This window comes from Epargyreus clarus, unplaced genomic scaffold, assembly GCF_041222505.1.
Source record: "Epargyreus clarus isolate Ecla_fem2 unplaced genomic scaffold, WU_Ecla_fem_2.2 ptg000005l, whole genome shotgun sequence".
NCBI classification, from domain to species: Eukaryota; Metazoa; Arthropoda; class Insecta; order Lepidoptera; family Hesperiidae; genus Epargyreus; species Epargyreus clarus.
In genome coordinates this window covers 4,311,945-4,339,120 of record NW_027332213.1, presented here as the reverse complement: position 1 = coordinate 4,339,120, position 27,176 = coordinate 4,311,945, and the positions used below count along the sequence as shown (strand labels likewise).

General features: G+C 35.6%; 2 protein-coding genes across 2 annotated transcripts; both read left to right on the top strand.

Moving 5' to 3' along the window:
* Positions 1–1,415: 1,415 nt before the first annotated feature.
* On the top strand, positions 1,416–16,927 carry Karl (lipocalin/cytosolic fatty acid-binding protein Karl). Its single transcript, XM_073093893.1, has 5 exons — positions 1,416–1,659; positions 10,758–10,866; positions 12,405–12,551; positions 13,837–14,008; positions 16,667–16,927. Exons 1-5 carry the CDS (start codon positions 1,537–1,539, stop codon positions 16,818–16,820), a joined length of 705 nt encoding a protein of 234 aa, XP_072949994.1. The 5' UTR covers positions 1,416–1,536; the 3' UTR covers positions 16,821–16,927.
* A 2,542-nt stretch (positions 16,928–19,469) lies between these two features.
* On the top strand, positions 19,470–25,476 carry LOC140757967 (uncharacterized). Its single transcript, XM_073093892.1, has 3 exons — positions 19,470–19,582; positions 24,185–24,347; positions 24,709–25,476. Exons 1-3 carry the CDS (start codon positions 19,514–19,516, stop codon positions 24,879–24,881), a joined length of 405 nt encoding a protein of 134 aa, XP_072949993.1. The 5' UTR covers positions 19,470–19,513; the 3' UTR covers positions 24,882–25,476.
* The last annotated feature ends 1,700 nt before the right edge of the window (positions 25,477–27,176 follow it).

The window sequence follows — 27,176 nt, the reverse complement described above, 5'->3', positions numbered from 1 at the left end:
ATTTGTAGCTTTCAAAACTGTTTTTCTAATTACATTATACACAGGAATTATTTTGAGGATATAACTTTATCAATATTCTTAAAATTCCTTCACTTATTACTGCTGATAGGTAAACATCATTAAAGATGTCTATCATTGTAAAAAGTAGGAATCTAATGTCTTGCTTCCCAAAGATCGACATTCAATTACTTCGGCATACAAGAAAACGTCAAATTTACATTTTTGGCAGACAGACTTGGGCATTAGGTAATAACGAGCAATACGTGAGTACAGGATCCCTGATGGAAATCCGATGCACTTTGCGGCGAGCAATCGATTGAAGCCCCACTGCAACAACCCCTGATTGAATGCCTAATACCCTCACTTAATACCCTTACACTGAAACCGTTACATGTGCCAGGTCTGTGATGTAATACTAGTGATTTCGTTCTAAACTTATAATATGTCCATATCTAAACTAAGCCTTGACAATCGCAGAATATTTAGTAGTAGTTACATAGTGATCGTTATTGATTTGAGATTTTGTTGTTAACGGTTTGCTTGAGTGAATGTCTCCATAAGGTATTTTTTTCATATTAAAATCAATTTGCCACAAAGCAACGATTTATCTAGTATGGTAGGATATTGTACCTAACGAAAATTGACATGAGGGTTAAGAGCAGTAAACGAACATACATGTAATGAACATCCATACGTATTCCTAAATTTTGAAATGGAATGACTTAAAAATGTGAATATAATTTGCTATATAAATTAAACCAGACCACAGCATTGCTACACTAATATAATACATTCGAAGGTGGAAGAACCCTTTGTGGTTCGACTCCGGCGGCACCACCGCCACACCTATTTCTACCTAATAACAGCAGTGTTAGGCGCTGCTGTGTTCCGTTTTGAAGGATGTGGTAAGGGAGACAGTCTTTTCAGAGGCGTTCCAGCTTAGTCCTCAGGGGTAGCGGCGCATCTGTGTTGATTACAGATGTCCGTGGGCGGCAGTAGCCACTTACCATCAGGTGGACTGCACGCTCGTCTGCTACTCCTATATGATAAAAATATACATAAAAAATAATGCACAAATAAGGAGTGCTTCCACAGACGAATGTTAAAACACTATACTTCTTCCAAAACGGCCTTTAATTAAGTCTTCCAAAATTTTCTTAAAGATTGATGTTTTCAATCAATTTTCTAGCCTTTACGAGTAGATAAAGAACACTTTAATATATTAAACCGTAGCTTTTCATTTCACTTAACGAGAATACACACCATTAAATTTACCCCATCCAATCATCCATCGAGTATCATTTTTAAGTCATTAGTCACTCCCCGAAAAAATGACATCGTACAAAGTGAGTCAGCTACCTGATAATGGATGCCCTATGCGTCCACAACACATTAACAAATGTCCCATACAAATTGATAACGATTCCCTTTTGTTAGTCCGTCAGCGTCCTGCGAATGAATAATACGTTCTAAGCTGTGATTTTTAGAATTTGAAAAATAAATATATTTTAAATTGTTTTCGAAAATCGATCGAAAATGGCGGCAAATGTGTGGCGTCTTGTGCTTGTTTTTGTTCTCTTTGAAGTAAGTTTTGGAAGGATTGTAAATAAACGGAAGTGCCCGGAAGTTCGTGCTGTACCCCACTTTGATTTGCCAAAAGTAAGTTTTATGTTATTTATTTTATTGTTCTTTTAGTTTTTCTTCTTATATAACTAAAATCCTAAGTATACTTATAGTATATCGTTTTATTTTCTTCTTTGCCCAATAACCAAGATTGTCATACCACATTTATTTTATTTTAACAAACCATGTAACGATTATAATAAATGAATTATAAAATTACATGGACTGACAATCGCGTACGTGAAAAATATCTTAAAATACATAGATAGTACAGTGAAATAATTTTCCATTCGCACTAGGAGTCCGGGGTTCGAAGTAGGACACGCAAATGTGATTTTTCAACTCTATATTTTTCGGAAGTAATAAAGTAAAAACTATTTGTGGAAATAGTAAATATACATAGAACTTTAGAACTTACATAAATATTTTTTTACTGGCACTAGTTTCTTACCTCTACTATCTACATCATACATTTAAAAAATCCGGCACTATTTTTAAATTTCCTCATACAAAAAAATAGTAATCAGATATTCTACACACATATTACCAGGAATTCACATATTTTCATGCTACTCATCCATCAATAATGTATACGCATTGTTTGCAAGTTCTCAGAAAATACTTAAAAATTGTATTGTATACAATACCAGTAACAAGTCTACCTAGAACTTGTATTGAGATATATTAATCGTTAATAATCTAAGCTTCGGAATCCAGATAAAGCACATTGGTATTTGGAGATATTGGATATCCACCCTGTGTCGCCCCAATGGGGTGGAAGGGGCAGGAGGAATCTCATATAACTCGCTTACTCCCTAACAGGCTGTGTCTATTTGGAAGTTATCCCCAAATAATGAAGAAATCATAGGAAATAATACGGGAATAACCACATCGCTAGATTATCGAACATATCCTCTCATTTTATTGCGATAGCATGGTAGATTAATTAATGTTTTTACTTTGTGGATATTGAGAATTGGTATGTAAAGATGTTTGTTGGTGTATAAATATGTAAAGTTAACTAATATATTGTAATTAAATTTCAGTTATGATTTTATCAATAAAAATTTTGATGAAAATGTTCATTTTAAAATGCAATACAATCTACCTAAAAGCTACCATGATTTCAGAAAGCATATAAAGGATCTTGTAAAGGACTTTTGAATGATCATACTATAAATTGTACGTATTTTTTATTAAAATAATATAAGCCGTTAAGTTCGTAACTAGAAGATCAGTTACGGAAAGTAACAAATTATTCGATCTATAAGTATGGATATAATTAAAAAACCGCTTCATTAAAAAGGTATAATATATGCGTATTGTATAAAATTAAAAATCTTGTAATTATTAATTACATCAACGGCAGTATCAATTATCGACTCATATTTTTACGCTGGACGTAATCATGTGTAGGCGGCGGACGTGTGTGTGATAAGGGGTGTTTGTGCCTAACTGTTGTCTCTTATTAATGTACGTAACAATCAGTTTGAATTTAAAAAGTTTATATATAATAAAAAGCTGTAATCTATAGGAATACATATCTGTATGTAACTGTAAGTAGTGTTCGTAATTTCAAAGTGTTTACCATTTTCTAATCTATCATCTAAAGCTAACCAATTTTCAAATCTTTTTTTATATAATATAGGAGTAGCAGACGAGCATGCAGTCCACCTGATGGTAAGTGGCTACTGCCCCCCATGGACATCTGTAATCAACCCCAGATAGGATCAGATATTCCTACCTGAGGTCGGCCACAAATGCGCCTCTATTCCTGAGGACTAAGCTGGAACGCGTCGGAAAAACACAAAGGGTTCTACCACCTTCAAGAATCTAGCTATTTGCATGTAACATTAGGGCATTTCAAACTTTCAGAATCTCAAAAACATAGAGAGATATTTTATAACAATCCAGAAAAAATCAAATTAGTCAAAATCGATATTGTCTGCTTGGTGATTCGCTATGTTGCATGATCACATGGATCTTCAGTTATGTAGAACACGTCTCGCACCTTTAAGATCAAAAACATTGGTACGTACAGTGCTTTTACAAATCAGAAATAGGTACAATGCTCTAGCACAGTATTTCTCAAAATGAAATGAACGCCTACAGGGAGGCGGTGAAGATTCCGGATAAAATGTGGAGACGGGGAATTGAAATGGTTTATGAAAATTTACGATAAACTCTTTACAAGCCACTCTAAAACCATGGAGACCATATTTAAATACTACATATGTTATTTGTATCTTACTTCCTAGATGACTAAATCCAGACTAAGGAGATGGTCCCAACAATTAGCCTGACAGTTGACCCTAGACCCTAGATAACTAGACCTAATTGGGTCAAAGTTATTTACCACAGTTTGAACTGTGGGCACATTCTAATTACAAATTACGAAAATAGAACAGAGTATGAAATACTATGTATGACCTACTGCTATACTAGAAAAAATACTATACCTACTACATTCACTGTAGTACTTTCTATTTGACAAATTGGTTTAAGAACAATACGTATCGATTACAGACATATTATTCATATAATTTACATTCATTTTTAATTAATCAACTTTTCTAAAACATTCAATCAATCGTTCAGTCCTTCAGTTACTTTAAATGCCTCGTATAAGTATTTTTCTTAAACACACCCTTCAAAGCAGACTACAGAATTGGTATGGGAATGCTGTTAGTCAGAAACTGGCGTGCATAATACGAGTATACAATTACTTTGTTGTAATAAGACTCACATTAGTTCGCGATAGTAATGGCAGGTAGACAAGGAAATTTCCAATACAAATTACAGACTAACAATACTACAATTTAAATCAAATCGAAACTCTATGACATTTCAATGTAAGTATTTGCATACATTATTCAATTATTGTATCACGACAAATTGCTTAGCTAGAAATGGCAGGTAGAATGATAAATTGATTTGTAAGTCGTGTACTATTAGACTAGCTATGATTGTGCACAATGTATGTAATTGATTTTATGGAAGTATTTAAAGATTTTCACTCAGTTTAGGGGTAATTTGGAGAGCGTACAGGCCAAACAAAAGTCTACGAACTACTTATGTTATTTCTATACGTTTATATTTATATACTGCAGTTATTACCCAATACCCATGTCTAAATGAAAAAATGACATCTACTTATAGTCGATCACGTTATCGTTGAAGCTTTCGAAGACTAAGTTGAAATTAAGGCCTTTAGATGCCGCTAAGTAGCAAATATGGTAGGTAATTACTATGTTTGTATCTTTGAACCACAGATCTAGACGCAAAAATTTAACTGCTTTTGTACAAAAGTTTTCTATGTCTACTTTTGATCAAAGGACTCGGTCACAACCGGACTTTTATTTTGATGTTTATACATTATACTGCTTTAACTTTGTTTTATCTACATCTCTTTTAGAACGTAACTTAATAGGACCACATGGAGAGAGTTAGAAAGTTATCATCTTTATAACGAAAATAAATGATATTTATTCAATTCAACATAATAGTGAACACACATCACGGTTATATAAACATCGTCTAGGATTAAGCTTAGACGAACAAATTCAATCAGATCCTAATAGAAAGTGAAAATATTACAACTTAGAGAGATAATTCTAAGTATTGCAACACTAAGCCATGAATCACGACACCCACTTAGCTTGTCGGCTTTCAGAAACGTAATAAGATTATTGAATATGAATTGAATAAGTATGCAAATGATTATGTAAAGACTATTGAAACCAGCCGCTACCTGATCCTGTCTATTGTTCGCAGACGATCGGTCGTATTAGAAATTTGTCTGTACCTCCTTACTGATTTACTAGTGAATGTATCTTCGAAATATTTAAACGATAAGCGATAGTTTGAACACTCAGTTTTATCCATAGATATATTATCCTACTGACGTAGGGGTTTTATCACATCTTGTTGTGCTTAGATTTCAGTATATCTCATAGAGTTGCCATTGTCTATCAATTATAAATATTGTGACAGATAGGCGTAAATTTAAAATGGAATGATGTGGTAAAATATAGGTACATATATGCCTGAAAGTTTAGAAATAAGACTATCTCAAAAATATGCGGATCTACAAGCGTACAATTGGCCTTCGAGCAATACTTTTCATACCATGTACTCGGTTAACAGTTCTTCAATGGCTTATCCTTAAAGTCGTTATTTTTATACAAACAAAAGTAAACTAAATTCTTTAATATTTACTAGTAACCCATATCCTTGTAAATTGCTAAGAAGAACACATGTAGGTAATCAAAGTTCACAAATATCCATTAAATATTTAAACCCCGACGATCATAATTCATATTTAAACATAAATACTTTGTTATATTCCATAATCCATAACAAATATACATTATTCACAGAGATAAAACTAATATCCTTATTTTGCAAACACTTTTGTTAATGAGCTTCCACCAACACATTCTTCTAAACATTAATTTATTGTTCATATTTACATAAAACATACCATTAAATATAAATTAGCGAACCGGTGTCGACAAATTATGTTAATGCAACACAATACCGTTATGTTGTTTTAGCTAAATAAATACATACACATATTATTCATTTTAATGCCTGTCTGTTACTGCAAATAAAATATATTTTCTTAACCATTAAGAAATTTTAATAATTTAGTATTAAAATTGTTTAGTGTGTTAACAAAAATGATATATACAACAGCATAATTAACTTAAACGAACTTAGACATAAGTACCGTGGAATTACTCGACAATTATTTTTTATACGCAATATGACGTGGTTTAACAATAGTTCAACTACTATGAGATTGAAAACCAATTCGTGTGTTAATTGAAACGATGCTACGAGTAATATGTATAACCGACATTCTTTCACTTTATGACGCTCACGCTCCGTTGCATGAGGTGAAATTGAGGCGTCCTCCTGCTCCCTGGTTCACTAACGATATTCGCGTAGCAATGGCCAGACGGGATCGTGCTTTTCGCAAATATAAGAAGGAGCGCACTGAAACCAATTGGGTAGCATTTAAAGCTGTGCGTAATCGATGCAATCAGATGGTACGAATAGCTAAACGCCGATATATCCACTCTAATATTTCTCTCTCGTCAGCCGCTGGTATGTGGAAATTTCTGAGGTCACTCGGTGTGGGTAAACCCTCTTCGTCGGATTGCTGTTCCTCTCTCTCTTTGGATGACTTAAATCGTCATTTTACTTCCACGGTTCCTATGAACAATACAATCCGTTGCCACACTATTGCTTCCATTGCTTCTATGCAATCTTCTTTTGTCCCTGCCTTTAAATTCTCTCCTATTAATCAGGAAGAGGTTAAAAAGGTTGTCCTCAGTATCCAATCCAGGGCTGTAGGATGTGATGAAGTGAGTAGGACTATGATTTCCAACGTAATTGATAACTTTCTTCCAGCTATTACCCATATCATTAATTTTTCCTTGTCCTCTGGTCAGTATCCCTCTATCTGGAAGAAAGCCTTTGTTCGTCCACTTCCTAAAGTATCCCATCCTACGCTCCCTAACCATTTTCGGCCTATATCTATTCTCCCGTTCCTCTCTAAGCTTCTGGAAGCCTGTGTACATAAGCAAGTCTCTATTCATATATCGAAATATAACCTGCTGAGTATATATCAGTCTGGGTTCCGCTCCGGTCACAGCACCTCCACCGCTTTAGTCAGAGTGTGTGACGACGTCAGAAAAGGGATGGACGATCGTAAACTGACGGTGATGGCGCTTGTTGACTTTTCCAACGCTTTTAACACAGTCGACCACGATATTCTCCTCGCTATTCTTACTCACTTACAGTTCTCGCCCTCTGCCCTGAATTGGTTCTCTTCATATCTTCGCGGGCGCCAGCAGTCCATCTGTATGGGTAATGCCTCCTCGGACTGGGCTTGTTTAGATGCTGGTGTCCCGCAAGGCGGTATTCTCTCTCCTTTATTATTTTCTTTATTTATTGACTCCATCACTCCTTTTATCAACTGTTCGTATCATCTGTATGCTGATGATTTGCAACTATACGCTCAAGCCGATGTTGATAACCTCCACAGTGCAATAGCTAAGATAAACGATAATTTGAGTGCTCTCCGGAGTTGGTCAATGCGCTATGGGGTACCAGTCAACCCTGCCAAATGTCAAGCTATCGTCATTGGAAGCTCTAGACTGCTGGCTAGGATTGACCGGAATTCTTTACCTGCAGTCATTTATGACGGTACGCAAATTCCAATTTCGGAGTCGGTGAGGAATCTTGGCCTGTATATTGACAGCTCCTTGAGTTGGAGTACGCAGGTTACAGAAGTGTCTCGTAAGGTCAATGCTACCTTGCGATCTTTATATCGCCTAAAGCACTTCCTTCCCATTAAGACCAAACTAATGTTAGTGAATACCCTAATTTTGCCTATCATCGATTATGCAGATGTGTGCTACTCAGATCTGACCGAAGCTCTTCTCAATAAACTAGAACGCCTTCTCAACAATTCTATCAGGTTCATATTTGGCCTTCGTAAATATGATCACATCTCTCAGTTTCGCAGCCAACTCAAGTGGCTTTCTATTCGTCAGAGGCGTAATTCTAGAATTCTCTCTATGCTTTACTCTATCTTGAATGATACAAATACTCCTCCTTATCTGAAGGATCACTTCCAATATAGGTTTTTAACGCATGATAAAATGCTTCGGTCGTCCAATAATTTAAGAGCCGATATTCCACTGCATTCTAGCGGTTTTTTTCATTTCTCATTTTCTGTTCAGGCGGTACTACTTTGGAACGCCTTGCCCGTGCATATCCGCAAAGCCCCCAGTAAAGCTGTGTTCAAAAAGCTTGTCCGAGAACATTATCTGAACTCCTCATCTAATTCTTAAACGACTTTTGTTACTACCTGTGTTTATTTAGTTATTTATATTTATATATATGATAAATAGTATGTATTAGTTTATTTATGTGTATCTGTATATAGGTATATTATAATATATATTTATTTTATTGTTAAAATATGTATATTTATTTATTTTTAATACATATTGATATATCTGCTGTTTCTATTATTGTCTATCGTTCTTTGTTACTTTCGCATAACACCTGCTGCAAATTCTCCTCATCCACCCAGGGTTGACTGGTAGAAAATGCCATCAGGCATTATGTTTGCCCTTTTGTGCATTTCTTTTGAGAGGTGATGCAATAAAATTTTTAAATAAATAAAAATAAATTCAGAATAACTCGCATATTGTTACAAGAATTTATTGAGTTTCACCTGTCATGAAGTCAGACCTGTGGGTCTCAAATCTAGAGATAATTCTCGATCTAAGATTGAGCTCTTTAACTTATCTGACTTGCGTATAAGTCAGATAACAATGCAATATTTGCAGTGACGACTTTATAAGATTTATAACGTATCAATTTCTTGTCCGTTATTACATGGATTTAGAATCGCTCAATTTATCCCAAGTAGGTACCTAATGTCTGTAGGCGCATTACTAAACATCTATTATCACCTGTAATACACCTCTAATCACCTCTAATCATGTAACACCGCGTTTCCTAACCTGTGGTCCGCGGACCCCTGGGGGACCGCGAGTATATGTATGGAGGTCCGCGGTGTCATCTCTGGACCATACATCTGGACATACATAAATTATTAGAAAAATGTCATCTAAGCACACGGTATTTTAAAAAATTAAAAAAAGATGCATCCAGTGATGTATAACACTATTATTAATCTATAAAAAAAGAAAAAATACATAAATTGGTATTTCAAATTTTGTTTTAGCTATCCTGTAAAAAAATGTTATTTATGATTGCGTTTTTTTCGCTGTTTATTTTATTAAGGGGGTCCGTGAAAACTGTGCTTGATTTCCTAAGGGTCCGTGGACTGAAAAAGGCTGGGAAACGCTGATGTAACAGATATTTTCAAAAACTGTAGATCATAGACCTTAATTATTATTTATAGTGTCACACTTACTGGATCTGATGGATATTAATACCAAAAGATATTATATCAAACAAGCCTACAAACTCACACATAACAAGTTAACAATAATAACACTAAAGTCTCCGATCAACAATAAAGATAACAATGAAATAGAATTAAGTAAATGAGTTTACAGTTCATTTGTCATCTCTCTTAATATTTATGGGCATAGATAATAATCGAAATAGTAGACGTAGGTCACTTATCACGCAGCTTTAAGTTCATAACCGATCTTATCTAAACATAAGTGTTTAAACTTTTAAAGATTAAATATTGTTAATGTATTGTTAACTAGACAAGGAATAATACATTTGAGCTTTAATGTCAACGTTTCGTATTTAGTTTGTGTGTAGTTTTTATAAATACATAAAATAAATATACTAATACCTACTACTAATTTAGCAGACACAATTGTTTTTACACTAACACTCCAGTTTCTATTAAGTGTCATAAACAAACACAATCCTTAGAGCCGGTCCACACGGCGCGTTGCGTCTTAGACTACAATCTTTCATGTTTATGATACATTATCAATAATCTACGTGATTATTCTAAAACTATTTTCCAATTTAGTTTAATTTTTGTCCAAAATAAAGATAAGTCCATGTTGACCTTAAAACATCAATTTAAAATCCGTTGTTTATAAAGTTGAGCGCCTGATCATAAAAAGAGGCAATTTATTCAAGTCGTTACTCGTCCCGTTTTTGTTCAGGCGCAAAACGAATTGTTTTATAGCCTTTAAAACCTCTCGGCTGTGATATATTGTGATTTATGGAAACAAATTTACAGAAAGACGATGCGTGAAGGATATTTCACGCAAAGACACGTTATTTATTTAAAATTACACACTCACTGACTGTGGCGATAAACCACCGCCTATAGTAAATTGCATAGTAAAATATCTATTACACTATAATGATTTTCTTATATTGATTGTTGTTGTTGTTGTTTAACCTAGAATAAGTTATTGGGATTTGATTTCGAATGACTGTTTAACTCCTACCTGTGATGACAAATATGTAACTCGCGTAGTTTCCCTTACCACACTTTTCAAAGGAATAAGACGAATTAGTAATAAGCTCAGCTGTGTTCTGATTTAAAGAGACATTGATGAAAAAGGAGTTTTTCATATACTGAAAAACATTTTTTTATCGAATTACAGATGCTGGGTGATTGGTACGTAGTGGAATACTACGCTAGTGCTGAAGAAGCCTTGTCCTACAGTTGCATGAAGGCTGTTTTCACCGAGGATGACCACGTGCAAGGTGCTGGTAAGTAGGTAGTCCTCTGTGAAATTTTTTACAGGTATAATAGGTATATCTTTATACATAGCAAAGGATTTTACAAGACAGATTTTTTTATAGATGTTTAAAAATAATTATAAATATTACGATTTCACGACTTATTATAATCCATTTTGGTAGGTATCTGGTTTTTTAACAATTATTTTCCCAAAAAAATAATTACTGTAATACGACACGTAGCACAGCGATTGCCAAATTCGCTTAGGTTTCCAGGTTCGATCCTCGATCGCACAATGGTCTAAAGTTGAACTCATATTACCGATGAGATGAGAGATATATAGAATATAGATTTTGTATACATTTGTATATGTATTTCAACAAGTGCTCCGGTTATTTAGGTACAAGTTTTAATTTTCAAATAAGCTCCCCTTGGAGATGAATCCTTTGATATTTAAAATTGAAATCTAAAATGCTTAAGTACAGACATCTCAGCACAGAATATTGATTCACCTCGTCTCGTTATATTTAATGCATGTGGGAGACGTGTGCCTCGCTACAGACGGATAGATGTTTCCAATGTAGGTTACGGAGACTCAGGCAATACATTAAAATATTATAAAGGTAGGTAGGTACTTCACTTTATAGCAATAGTTATTTCTTTAGTGGCGTGGCTTTCTAAATGGTATGCATTTGATCAGGATAGCTTTGGGCTTTTGGACATTACTTGGTTTAACGACGATGGAAATCTCCAGACCAAAACATGTCGAGCGTATCTAACGACGCATAAGGCCTCTACGTTTAACGTGCCCTCTGAAGCAGGAAAGCACCGAGAAAATATTAGAACCAGTAGATAGATAGTTCAACAGGGGGGGTACCACCATCATACCAATTTTCTAACGTGAAGCAGTAGGTAACTACCTTTTTTTTTTTTTTTTTGTTAACGAGGGGGAAACCTTCAAAAGGTACCCTATGCCGTGGGAGCGGCACGGGGTTATGTGGGATTCTTACCGCACTAAAACCCCCCGGTGGCCGTCCTCGGCGCTGCGTAGAGGACTCCGGGATCTCCAACGGAACGCAACCGGAGTCCACTTGGCGCGTTGCCCCGTCGGGCTCCGCCCAGGTGAGCTTGAAACTCACCACACCATCTGGTGTTCACGACGGTATGCGACCACACATACCGCCGTCCATCCCGGGGTTGCTGGCCAGGCGGTTCGAGCTCCCACTCTTGCCGTCCGCAACCCCGGAAGCCCCCTTTTAGTCGCCTCTTACGACAGGCAGGGGATACCGTAGCCCTATTCTGGTCCCGGAACTACAGGGACAAGTAGGTAACTACCTACAGTATTTCCGTGCAGTACATATGAATCGATCAGCTTATGCTTCAGGAGTGGCTGTGGATTCCACAACAAACAAGATAAATTAGGAAACATATAAACATTTTTTTTATTTTTAGGTTTTAAATCAGCAAGTAATCGAGATACCAATAGTACTTAATCTATGAATCTTACAGTCCCTATATTACAAGCATTTATTGCTTTATCTACGATCAATTCCAATATAATTCCCAGATGGCACAGTGGAATGGACGCCGGGGGTGACAATGAACTTCACATACCGGTTCGCGGACGACCCTCTCGGCGAAAATCTCTTGGGCAATATCACCTGGCGAGTGGACTTGAATGAACCAGCCCATTGGACGCACTCGGAAATCACTTGTGAGTTATAAATTAACGATATGTATGATGTTGGGGTGTAGGGCTTACGTGTTAGTTTTATATGCTGTTTGTTGCGGAATGGATGATTCCAAAATAATTTTTAAAGCACATTTTTATTTAGAATTTGATTATTTGTATGTGTGTATAATAAATAAAAATACAGTTTATTCTTATGGTTGACTATGACTGAAGTAAACCTTCGTTTTGATATGATAGGTACCTACTTGTTTATTATGAGAACCTAATAACATTCAAAATTATGTTTACTGGCGGAAAACAGTTATTTAATAAAGAAATCTTAAGTAACAAAAATTCATCATTTTCTAACTCTTTTTGCCACTGTCAGAAATCTATAATATATTTTTTTACCTAACAATTCATAGATGATTTTTTTTAGTAAGTATAGTTGTTTGTAGGTACTTAATTGTAAAATATGTTTTTTTACAAATATAAGTGTCATTGACACAATTACACAAAGACGTACCTACCCGTAAAAGGAAACGGACATTATAAATTAATCAATTAAACGGTTGGTTCCGTTGAAAAACAAACTTAGTAACAGAGATATTCAAGTTGCAACACGGCTTTTACAAGGATACTGAAATTATAGTTTTTACTAGTATTCGTTGTATCGAGCATACTGTTTTCCTGAGGAAACGGCAAACGGATTTACTTTAAACCCAAGGCGCTACCATCCAAGGATATCTGTATCCGACTCTTGGAGTCTAAAGAACAAAACACTGCTTGAAGTCAGAGGTCGTTAAGGATGGAATGCTTCGTGAAAATGCAAGTTCCTAACTACATTACAAACCAGACCACAGCAGTTTATTCAATTATAATTACACTTAAATATATTATGTATGGAAGAAGTGCCGCCGCATCAGACGTAATTTGTTTGTTTTAGTATCACTTTTACCTACGAACTTAAAGGCTGTTTTTTAAAACGCACTAAAACTTTTTATTTATTTCTTATGATGGATTTTTCCACGATTCTTACTAAATTATATTTTTTTATCATACACCTACCTAGCTTAGAATGCTTAGAAAATGTCATTGAGGGCATTTACTCTGTCGCGCGTGTTTATGCTTGCACATGCGTCCCATTCGTATTCCAGTATTTGTGAGTGACGCATGAGCTCGCAGGCGTATATGCACGATTGCAAATACGCCTGCGAGCTCCCCTATAATAATATACATTTATAATAATAATATACAAAAGCACCCCTATAATAATATACATTTATATAGACGAAAGATTTTTCTAAACAACCTTAACTTTTTCTAGACGACGGCATCTACAACACGTATGTTTTGGACACGGAGTACAAGACGTGGGCGTTGTTGCTGCATTGCGCGGAACAACGAGAGGGCGCGAGGTACCTCAGTGCGTTCGTGTTATCCCGGAACACTGTGCTCCCCAAAAACGTCATGGCTTACTTGAGGGATAAGCTGCCAAGGTAAGATATGTTACAAGTAAATATAGGAAAAAAAATCACACAAGCTTTGGATCGAGGTTTCGTTGTTAGCACTCGATAGCAAACGTTAATCCTCGTCTCGGAGTCTCGTCTCTTAGAATATAGTGAGAGATGTGATAAGCATTGGAGAAAATCTTTCCGAGGAGAGGTTTTCTTCCGCCTAGCCTTTTTATTTTAAAATTCACACATAATTCGAAATTTGTAAATATTGATATTGAAAATGATATTGAAAACGTGCAACTGTGTGTGTAACACGTTTCTCCATAAATCGCAGTTCCATCTGATACAAAAACTATACCTAATGTAGTACAAACGAAATCAGTAAGGTTATATTATGAAAACTTATATCGTATATTGATTGAAACTTTGAGGGTTCCATGGCTCCTAAAAGCAACACTTAAATATATCATGTCATGTTTTTTAATGGCTTTGCTACGCCATACCATCTTTGCGATATATTAATGCAGTGTTCTCGTTTGATGTATGTCTATCACCCCTATACGTAAATTATCGCTCCTGATATCGTCATATGTATGGAATTACGCCATCAGTACATTATTCAGTCGACGTGACAAAAGTACCTCCATCACGGTATTTTAACCGCTTTATCTCACTTCATACATATTCTTTATTACACTCCATAGCGAATTATTCAAAGACACGTCTTGTTCAAACATTGCTCATTTTAATATAGGTCTGGATTAGGGTTGTAGATTGGTTTTATTTTAACGAGTTAATTTAAATAACGTGAAAGTATGTAATATTTTAATATCATATAATAATAATTATATGATATTAAAATATTACATACTTTCATATTTATCGCTAAAGATTTTAATTTTGTTTTAATATACACAATAATTTCCTTTTGTTTTGCATGTTAGTACGCACTTTCGTTATTTAGTTTAAATTAAATCTTCTATTTCATTCATATGTTTAACATATAGTTGTGTGTTATTATATTAACATAGTAAAAATCTTCAAATTTGCGTTTTAGTGATTTTAATTATATTTGTTTATAGAACAAACACAGTACCAAATTGATAGAGTAGCAAGCCAAAACCATTATCGATCCATCGCATTATCATAACAATACTAAAATGAGTAATGATGGATGTGACTCTCAGAATTTAACTAAGAGAAACATAAATATACTTAGAGAAATATATCTCGAAAACCAAACAATAAACGATAATGCAACAAGTAAATAAATCATTAAGAGATAATCGTACATTCAGACTTGAAGCATTAATGTTGTGATAAGGCAGCGATTCCACTCCTCGGCGACGGATTGGCTCATAAATCAGTATGCATCGGGACATACTAGAGACTTCTATAGTCTTCTTGTATATTGTTTGTTTATAGTCGTGACTAAAGGAATATTTATGTTTATGCGCTATACAAAACTTATTATTCAGTTGAAATTGATGAAACTTTCCTTCCACGTTTAAGACAATAATCCTTTGTAAGTAATAAACATATGACTTAAATCGGAGTAAACATAGCGATAGAGGAAAAAGAGAACGAACTGATATTCTTTTGTTACCTTTGGCACAAAGTAAAGGCCTGTAGCTTTTCTTCGTTTTTAAGTATATGATATAAGATGATCATAAAAAATAAGACCTTCAAATTAGATTACCAAACAGTCAAGAGTCAAGATCTCAGCGATAGTCAAGGGACATTAACAAAACCCTCCTACCCTGAGAGTTCAACAATTGACTTCTAAGAAAGCGTTGATGAATAATTAGTTCGAATGACTATAAAATAATAAGGTATCTAAGATACTCTAAGAATCTCGAAGGGCAACTGCAGATCTTCTATCCCAAGTACAGTCGTAACTGCAACGTTTAGTATAACAAATGCTTCTAACTGCAGTATCAGAAGCCGTTGTAGATCAATATTTCTAATGGCAACTAGCCAATACATTTCAGTTAGCGTAGCCAATTTTCCGTATTGTTATCATGGAGTTGGTCAAGTTAACGATTCACGTCCATTCCTCGTCCAGGAAATTCGATTTATTTATCTGATTACCGGCTATAGATCTCGCACCTGTTTGCGGCAGTTGTATTAAATAGTTAGAGAGATCTGAGATATCATAACTCGCACAGTTATGATTAGGTATACTTATACAATAAAATGCAATGCAAATTCTATGGGTTCCTAAGGGGCTGGATTCGTTATGACGTTTCTTTTGCGCATGTACCTACTTTTACTAACTAAAAATCTAAGTACATGATCTAGAAACGCATTGATTTTTGGAATCATTTCATGAAAAATATTAATGTTATATACCTTTTTTTATAATATAGGAGTAGCAGACGAGTATTAGTCCGCCTGATGGTAAATGGCTACTGCCGCCCATGGACATCTGTAATCAACCCCAGATAGGATTAGATATTCCTACCTGAGGTCGGCCACGAATGCGCCGTTACCCCTGAGGACTAAGTTGGAACGCCTCGGAAAAGTCTGTCTCCCTTACCACACCCTTCAAACTGGAACACAGCAGAGCCTAACACTGCTGTTATTAGGTAGAAATAGGTGTGGTGGTGGTGCCGGCGGAGTCGAACTACAAAGGGTTCTACCTTCTTACTATTGATAAAAAATATCTCGTTATTTATTTCTGTACATGATCTGTTCCAGGTATGACGTAGACATAAAATACGTATTCCCGATTCCTCATGACGACTGCTCCTCCAAGCCAGCCAGAGCGGACTACTCCCCAATACTCGTGGAAGTCGGCAGCAAGGTCCCCAAGAGACCGGGCGTTAGCTACAACGTTGCTTTTGGACATTAGTTTGTAAAGCAGATACAACTAAATATATTTTTGTATAGACTGAATAATACTCTACAATTAAATTTGTATCTATATTGTGAAGCAATTATAGCGTATTTAAAAAATAATGTCTATTGATATTTTTTCTATCATTTTCCTACATACATACTTGCCAAGTAAAGGGTTTTAAAAAGCAAAGTTGTTATGCCACGCAACAGCGTGAATTTCAACACAAACTCATATAGTACTAACTTTATACGCCCAATTGTTGAACGCGAGTCTCTTTGCACAAAATAGCCCGGAGTATTGATACTCCACCATGCAATTGTAATGAAGAGCGATGAAGGGGCGTCTGCAATGTTAGAGACTGGTGTCTTCCTACAACAAGGGAAGCCTAAAGCATACAGCACTACATTTCTACAATGCAAATTAGTAGGGAATGATAGTCCGGTATAGACAAGCGTGAACGCGGGCGGAAGCGCAAATTAAGCTCACGTGTAATAACAATAGGAAACCGCTGTGCAATTAGCCGTACGTTAAATTTTCGACCAAGATAACAAGAAGTACATGCATAATATATCGTTACCTTTATGAATTAAGTATCATGTAAATATCTTTTTTATCGTGCCTTTTCAACCAGAACGTAGTAAAGAACAAACTATGTTACAACAGCAATTTTAAGTGTTTCTCTGATCTGATTTAAAGTGTGTTGTAAGGGAAACACTTGCACAAGACATTCTAACTTACCCGTCAAGGGTCATCTGTGATAGACCTTAGGTATGACATAATTTCTATAGTGTTATATATTACCTATGAGGACCATGTGCGGTATGGACCAGTTACCAAAAAGTAGTCGTTCAACTTTGTCAAAAAGTAAGCAAGAAGCAAAAAAGTTATATACCTTTAAAATCTACAAAGTTTCAAATGAGGTCATGTTAGAAAACTGTCGTGCTATCGAACCTTATTTGTTCATAAAACTATCGGACCAGAGCCTTCGGGGAACTGATAACGCTCAAACAATGTTCCCCAGCGCAATTAGTATGCCAATAGTATATCCAGCACAATACCGACGTATACACACGTACAGAGTGACATTCAAACTTGACCGTATCTAAACGGGCGACAATGCACTAGTAAAATTAAAACAGGTTTTAAACATGAAGCTGTAATTGTTTCACGCCAGTCAATTAGAATTTCCACATTTGCTGAAGGAGACGCGGCAAAGAATATGTGATTTATGTACCTGCAGATGTGTCATTAATACCTATTTTACTTTTATGCGTATGGTTGACGTATGAAAATAAATATATATGGCGTATAAGTATTTTTCATTGTAAGGAACTTACATTCTAGAAAAAACTATTCATATGAATAATAAAATTACAGCTACCACAAATATAGCGTTAACGTATTAAAGTTGTAAGTAATTATTAGAGATTAATTTTTACAAATAAAGGGTTTGACTGTAATTTAGGGTAATCATGATCTAAGCTTTTACGCGTAACTTTTGATAAGTAAACATTATTTTCTGACGGTATTTTGATAACGGCTGAATCTATTTTGACAGGATTGTTAACAATTAAAATTGGAGGTATAATAGAAACTTTTTAATATTTAAAATTGCTGTGAGCTTTCTATAATAAGATTGCTGTATTATAGTGTTAGTGAAGAACCCTAATGTACAAACAGGAGGAATGGATAATTTTAAATTGAAGGTGTTAATGTTATGGGTATGTAAGATTATAAATCTAACACCATATTTTTGTGAGTAGAAGTCAAAATAAATTTGATGACATTTCAATTCGGTACTATTTAGATGGTTAGTTTCGTTTATAATAAAAATATACAATTTTGTCTATAAAAATAACGAAGACATATTGTTCTACCACACCGAGAACGTATCTACAATACGTATCTGTCAATATTTTGGATTAATAATTCACGTAAACCATTTTGACCTTTAATAAATAAAACTTCTTTATTAACCTGAAAAAGTTATGAACCGTAACTTTTAATAAAGCGCCTCATTTCATTCTTATTACAATTCCTTATCCTTTGTCTGTTAATTCAGCTTTAAAGGCAGTCCAGCTGTTTTACAAGATAAAAAAGCTACTATGTAGTCCTGCTGTAAATTTGTCATTGCATTGTGTCATAAAATACAAATAGAAAGAATATTTTTAGGTGGTTTCTGTGGCTTACCACACTCTTCAAACTGGACTACTGGAAACTACTGGAAACTATTATAGGTACTTCTCGCTCTAGGGTACGTCATTCGAATTTTGAGAAAGGTTCTCTCTGATTTTTCAAAGATTTGAGCGTATAAGAAATTAATAATTAGTTACATAATTGATGAAGGAAAACGTCGCCATTGACCAAAAAAGATTTCTACCCACCGTACCCTCCGCTAAACAGCGAGGTTTTTATAATTTTAATATTGTCAGTTGTAAATAATATTACATTATTATAAAAGAATATGTAAAATCCGGGGATTGCCTTTCTTGACCCGATTATTCCTTACCAAATACTCATACCAACGCAGCCTTGGCATATAAGAAATCAGGAGGGTAAAAAAGCCTTTGCAAAATTATCCATTAATATATCCCTAACTAGTCTTTGGCCTGATGTACACGTATTAGTGATTCAGGCTTCTTGCGCAAAGCCTCTGTTATAAGTACGAAAGGAATCGAGTGAGTATCTTTCACGAAAACATAAACATGGCCGCCGTGCGATCGTGTGTGTGCTTACTTGTGATTTTAGTGCATTTGCAAGTGGGTGTGAGCAAGGTTTGAGCTTTTGAATTTATACAATACACATATTATATGAGATAATAATAATAATGACTCAGGAATAAAGCACAAAATAAAAATATAATTTTAATTCAATTCAATTCAATTATAATTAATTATAACTAATAATTATAATTTTAAAAGTATACAAAGGTCGGTCTTATCGCTAAATAGCGATTTCTTTAACTATACGAGAAAGACTGATGATAAAACTGTGCTTGTTCATGCTAAAGAAAGTAATCTGCAACGATAAACTAAAGTAGCTGAAATAGGTCTTATAATCAGTAAACTGAAATGAAAATGAGTTTAGCACATTATTATTACATCCTTATGACAGATAACCCACATAGTAGACTGTAAGGGGTCCTCGGTGCTGGAGTCCGTTCAGCGATGCCAGATTGACTATAGATATATCAAGGTGTTGAAGTGTATATACAAAACCGCCACCATGTAAGTCCAAGTACACGAACCCTATCCAATTGCAGCGGGGAGTTAGACAAGGCGATGTTGTATCGCCGAAGCTGTTCACCGCTGCGTTGGAAGATGTGTTCAAGCTGATGGAGTGGAAAGGTCTTGGCGTTAACATCAATGGCGAACACCTCACACACCTTCGATTTGCCGATGATATAGTCATCTTGGCAGATTCGCTGAGGGACCTCAGCAAAATGCTAGGAGACCTCAACAGTGCCTCACAACGGGTGGGTTCTAAAGATGAACATGGACAAGACGAAAATCATGTCCAATGTCCATGTCACACCCATACCGGTAGTTGTTGATGGCGCTCCTCTAGAAGTTGTTGACGAGTACAATTACCTGGGACAAACGATCCGGATGGGTAAGTCCAACTTTGAGAGGGAGGTCACTCGAAGAATCCAACTCCGCTGGGCTGCGTTCGGGAAATTACGGAGTATCTTCTCGTCCAAATTCCTCAGTGCCTGAAGTCGAAACTATTCGAGCAATGTGTGTTGCCAGTGATGACATACGGCGCCGAAACGTGGTCCTTTACTGTAGGCCTAGTTCGAAAGCTCAGAGTCGCTCAGCGTGCTATGGAGAGGGTTATGCTTGGTATTTCGCTACGAGACATAATTTGCAATGATGAAGTCCGTAGACGAACTAAACTTACCGACATAGCTCTCAAAATTAGCAGGCTGAAGTGGCAATGGGCCGGCCACATCGCTCGGAGGACCGATAACCAGTGGGGAAGGAAGGTCCTCGAGTGGCGACCACGCGTACGCAAAAGGAGTTCAGGCCGCCCCCCGACCAGGTGGACCGACGACCTGAAGAAGACGGCGGGAAACCGCTGGCTTCAAAGGGCATGGGACCGGTTGGAGTGGCGCCAATTAGGGGAGGCCTATGTTCAGCAGTGGACCTCAAAAGGCTGATGGACGGATGGATGGATGGAGGGGTCCTCGACCGAAAAAGTACGTCCAGGCAGGAGGAATCCTCCTCCTTAGATAAGAAGAATGACCTAAGTACTACGCTGAATTCAGAGAGCTTAAAATTGGTCCGAGAAATGTAGATTGAGCGAGATTTATATTTAGCAACGGATTAAAAAGAATGTTAGTAGATTGATAGACAAAAACGGATTCACACGTCATTCATTCACACGGATTGACGTCACAGACTGTCTTACTGGACGCTTCTTAACTACCGTCATCAGGAACATCATTAAAGCTCTTACCATCTACATGCTGGCTACCTTTAGGCTAAACAGATTTTACATATTTTACCGGCGACCATGATACTAGTAGGGTCTCTGACAAGATTTAATGACTACTTTCCATTAACAAGCGTGACCGACAGCTTTTACGTGCCCTCTGATGCACAAAATTGCGCATTAAATTTAGCTGCTAGGGATCACCCATCCAAATCTCGACCACGCCTGTTGTTGCTTAACTTCGTAGATCAGTTACGATGATCGCGGGACTATGTGCGTTTTAATGTAGATAATAAAAAAAGATACATAGCGAATGTGAATTTAATTCATAGACAATAGTTCATGTTAAATATTGATTTTCAAAAAATTGGCGATAGGTATCATTCTAATGAATTAGTGAACAACAGAGTCCGCGCCAAACTGCTAGTCCGACTGCTAGAGACGCTATTCATGTCTATATTCAGAGCGGACTAACAGTTTTACGCGGACTATACAATCAATACTCCGGTACTATGGATGATGCGTTAGGTCGAGCATTTCAAGATCAAGAAAAATCATACATAGAATTACATTAGACAAAAAGCAAAAAAAATACATAAAAGTTAACTGCCTGTTATAATAATCATAGATCAATCTCATGGAAATTACATAGAGCATCAATAATGCCATCGGCAATCGTATTGTAGTCTGCGACTGTTCTATTTCGCTCATAACATCATCTCGGACTTGATTAAGACGTTAATTCCATTCCTTTAATTGGTTTCATTCATAAAGTACAATTGGTACTATTGATCGAAACATAGAAAAAAGATAATAAATATAGATACAGTATTCAAATTCAGTTCGTAACTAACATCACAAAACCACATTTTGCAATTAAAAAATCACAAAAACTAGCCACTAAATTCTGCCTTTAGACATAATTTTCTACTCTGGCCAAATGTGACCGGTATAAAATTATTATCGCCGAAAGAAATATTTAATATTTTCCGTCGTAATATAACCAAATTTATGATGGCCAGACGACAAAACAACTATTATTAAGTGTAATAATCAGCTAAGAAGTAATCGAATATTTTAAATTAGAGTCAGCGTCGATTGACTGGTATTTATGACTAAGAGGTCTATGCTATGTTTCGATTCGGTTAGAAATTTAACAAAATAGGTATTTCATTTCAATTCGGTATTTCCCCTAAAATTTTTAGCTCAAAATGTACGTTAGTACACTGTATTATTAGGTAAGTCCAATTTCAGTTTTTTTAGTATATTTTTTAATAAATACGTATTATCTACAATAGTTTAGTAAACAAGTTTACAGTTCATCTGATGGAAAGTGGCCACTGCCTCCTATACGCGGTCAAAATTCAAATAGTATTAAAGTCCAGGGTCGGCCACTGGTACGTTGTTGCCCCTGAGGACTAAGTTGGAAAGCCTACTGGTAGATGTAACACCCTTGCAACACTGCAAGCCAAAAAATAGCAGCACTTAAAAATGCTGTTATGAGACAGAAATAGAAAACATCATGCATTGTATCGCTTTCAATAATAAAGGAAACGCAATGACCACATAACGATACATAACATAGAAACTGCACTTACAGCGCAAAAAGTCACGAACGGTACATATGTGTGAAAAAACTCGATTGTTAAGTAAAATGCGGATACCGGTATCATTACATCAATCTCGGTGTTGCCTAAACGTATCAAATCCGATGCGTTTCGTAACCGGTTTCGTAACAATTATTGAGGTACGCACTAACTTTTCGTTTTAATTAAACTATTTCCTTGTGCCGTTTTTCATGATTAAGTTGAAAAAAATACAAGTTATATCGAGTAAATATCTGAAGAAATATTGTTGAAGGTAAATATTACGAATAATCGCACGCAATAGATGCACTGTTACATATGGTGTAGTTTGATGATATTGATTTATTTCTCAACTGAAATTACATTATAGATACAAAGACAAAGTAGGTATATATATTTTATCAATGTTTAGCGAGAAAAATGTGTCAATGCACATAAATATTTATTGGTAGGTACATATAAGAAGTCTGGAGTACCTGGAACTAGAGTTGAAATTAATAAAAAATGAGGATTCCGATAGTTGCTTGCTTCTAAAGGACAGCTATATTACATTCTAATTTATCCATAGGCGATGATATTTGTATATGTAAAAAAATATGACACGAATATATGTATATGTTGTCGCTTCGAAGCTCTACATTTGCTCTATATAAGCGATTTTTTTGTAGTAGGTAACGCTATAGCGCAATTAATGTGTACTATGTAGGATATAGCAAATATATATAGCAAAGAACATGAATGCACCTATGTACATTCATGTTCTTTTAAGTAACAAAGGTTTTTCTTCATAAAGTTTGGTATAAACACTTGTAGTATAAACGGCCGGGCTACAGCCGACCTAAACAATAAATTACTAAGTAATATCAGCTCATACTTCACCGTCGTAGACTTATCGAAAACGATATATCAGGTTAGGGAACACCGAATCGGTGGTAATAGGTACTGCTTGCCTATCTTTAATACTCAATGGTTACACATGATTCCACTAAACATGATGTAATAATTTAAGTGATTTTGGGTCGAGTGGGTGGACCGCTACTAGAAAAATATTTACGATTTCATGTTTTAGACGAACCAGTGCTCAATATCTGTAATCAATCCTTAATATGGTTGTTGTCCGACGTGATGTCGGCAACAACTACTTTCTTACCCGTCACGGCTAAGATAGAATGCCGCATTTATTGTGCTCCTTACCATCCCCTTTAAATCAGAACAAGGTAGCCTAATACTGGTGTTATTAAGTAGAAATCCCGAGTCGAATCATGGACGGGTCTTTTAACCGAAGCAAACAATTTTTAAATTTTCTACATTTTATTATATCTTTTATCTAATTTAGATTATAAATTGTTTCTCCAGCCATTATTCGATTGGTTATTGTGCGACTTGCTTTGCGACGACGACGACATCTCTGCCACGACTAGCGCGAGCACCGAGACGGACCTCTTCTCGTTCGACTGCTCGGGCTGCCCCATGCAGGCCAGCACGCCCAGACCTGCCCAGTCTATCGCGTTAACCCTACGTAAGTATTTGGATTTATTAATTTTGTGACACTAATACGAAATGACAATAGGTGAGCAGTTACTATCCCAAGGTATTTGAACTTTTCAAGGGTATTTAAGAATATTAGACACTCGAAGAAATTATGAAAAGGAGAGAGGGAGAAATAAGTTACTTACGATTGAAGTTCTAAAGTACGTCTTACATAAAAAATGTACCTACTGAGAGCTAGTACTTCGGCAGCTACCGTAAAAATTGATTTGCGTTTATACGAGTAATATTCAATAAATGACTTTTGGATCTACGTCCCCCCGATCCCGATTTTTCATTTTTACAAATTACGTAGCTATATAATCCTACATCTCTTTAATATTAATTTCCAGCGGGTCTACCGAACGGTGTCAGCTTGAACGTGACTGAGACCAACGGTGTGATGCAGTTTATTCTGAACGCGCTGAACGTCGGCGGTGGTCAAGCAGCCACCATGGCGCCTGCCGCGGCGACGGCAGCGCCCGCCGCTGCGCCCGCAGCAAACGCCACAGCGGCACCTAAATAAGATAGTTAATAAGACATTTACGTAACAAAAGACAAATGAGCGTCTATTTTGTAAGGGCCTCAGCAAATATACTTTTAGCATAGGGGATCGTAATTTTACTGCTTTTCCGAAGGTATTAAATACTAAAAATCTCACACGTTCGAGTGCCGGTCGCAGCTACACTAAAAATGCCATGCAGCATTAATGTTATCGCTTAAAGGCGCTGTAGCATTGATGTTCGATCCTACCGCCGAATGCAGCAGTCGTAAAAATGCGAATCGCTGATGCTAGAAGTACCTAGTTTGCTAGAGCTGTAACTGACGTTGTTTGACCGCCGGAATATAATATGATAATTAAGCAGAAGTTACTATGGTTTAACATTCCAACTGACGTTGAAGACCAGAGATAGGGCATTTGACAGAAAGAAAAAAATGTCACCGTATACCGTATAACATGAAAAGTCTTATGCCTCTATATTAGCAGCAACGCTTCAAGAAGATCATTAAAATATCATGACCGTTTATTAAATTACTCTCCATCAGTTCACTCATCACTTGAGTGGATAAAATCCAATTTTCCCTTTTGTTATACTACTAACTATATTATTCCTACTGTTTGTTGTCATAATGTAATGTAACTTGAAGCTGTCTACTAAATTGAAGCAGGGTGACAATCAAATTGATCGGCGTCTTAAATTCGTTACAAAATTGCGCGAAGCCTAAATTTTCATTTACATTTTCGCTTATACAAACGCCTATACTTTTTAATTAAACTTGCTACGCCTATACCTTTTATCCTGGCTTTAAAATAGGTAAAATGAATACTTTGTAGATAAAAATACATCTGACACCACTTGTTGTAAGTAAAAACAAACCATTGAAGTTACAGTGCATACCAAAGATATGTATATAATATACATCCACATTTCATACATACATACATACATAGGAAACACATTCAACTCCTGAGATAATTATAATTCATAAATAAAGAAGTATACTATATACGGACTAATTCATAAACCTAATTCATTGTATTTCATAACTCGATTATAAAGATTCTAAAGGAAATTAACTAAAATTCAAATTAAAATTTACAAATCTGGTCTGGTTCACACGATACACATTATTAAATTAGTTTCAAAGTTTTAAAAAATTATAGTTTTTTCGTTCCACCAGACTTAATTTTAAATTAGTGCATGGTATTTATGTTAATTCGTAGATAACGTTCAGCATACTTAGGTATCTAAGATTACGGTCGACAAATGAACATTATATTCTGTGGAGCTATTTTCTTTAAGGTGTTAAATACATAGTAGCTAATACAATGATAAAGTGAGACTAATACAATGATATGAATGAAAAGGAGAAATTATTTTTGTTGTTGTCATTTTGTTCCTTTCGAAATAACTACCTGTCAACTATTGCCCGTTATTAATAACCAATCTGTCCAATTTGTAGCTACTGAAGTTCTAAATTTCACAAATTCTAATTTGATCTAGTGGCAGAAAAAACGAATGTTACAAATTGTATACTGATAAAAAATCCTGAAATAGTCAAATCTACTTAATCAAAATTGACAGACGAGGTAAACAGACCGATACACGAACTCATTTGTAAAGCCCCTGTACGATTATATAGTCTTTCTAATTCTAATTATAAGGCTTATAAGGTACGGTTATAGTGTTTCCCAATTAAAAAATAAAAACAATAAGTATAGTGCTCAATGATAATATTTAGTGAAGGTTATTTAAGCGCGAGGAAAGTGCTCTACCAACCCTGAAAAAATCTAGAACTCGATGTGGATTTACCATGAATGGTGTTGAGTGCCGTGAATATTGCTAATATCAACTTAGATAATATAGTCGATTTTGGTAAGACAAAAAATGTATTAAAAAACAAGGATTTTACTATCTACATTTTAGTTTTCATATTCTTCTCAGGAAAACGGTTCATTTAATAGACTTCATCATTGAAGAGCTTAGTAAAAATTTTAACTTTACTCCGCTGATGATAAGTTTGTGTATAAACAGACCCTTTGTTTAATTGGCTAACAATTTATAGACGAACACGGTTACTTGTTCATCGGTAATTACTGTTATTGCTGAATATTGTGCAGGCTTTTTAATGATGAGTAAATGCCGAACTATAACTCACCTGTTAAAATACGTTTGAAAGTATTGAGATTTAATTATTTCCGCGTAATACATATACCTAATACTGTTAACTGTGTAACGTTACAGCGATTAAATGTAGTTAGGTACGTACCCAATAAAACAACTTCATTCCGGAATTTTGGAAAGGAAATGAATGGCTA

Coding starts and splice junctions, on each gene's coding strand:
- Karl (XM_073093893.1), top strand. CDS start 1,537: ATGGCGGCAAATGTGTGGCGTCTTGTGCTTGTTTTTGTTCTCTTTGAA. Junction 1,660..10,757: donor CCCACTTTGATTTGCCAAAA/GTAAGTTTTATG, acceptor ATCGAATTACAG/ATGCTGGGTGATTGGTACGT. Junction 14,009..16,666: donor TTGAGGGATAAGCTGCCAAG/GTAAGATATGTT, acceptor GATCTGTTCCAG/GTATGACGTAGACATAAAAT.
- LOC140757967 (XM_073093892.1), top strand. CDS start 19,514: ATGGCCGCCGTGCGATCGTGTGTGTGCTTACTTGTGATTTTAGTGCAT. Junction 19,583..24,184: donor TGCAAGTGGGTGTGAGCAAG/GTTTGAGCTTTT, acceptor TTGTTTCTCCAG/CCATTATTCGATTGGTTATT. Junction 24,348..24,708: donor GTCTATCGCGTTAACCCTAC/GTAAGTATTTGG, acceptor ATTAATTTCCAG/CGGGTCTACCGAACGGTGTC.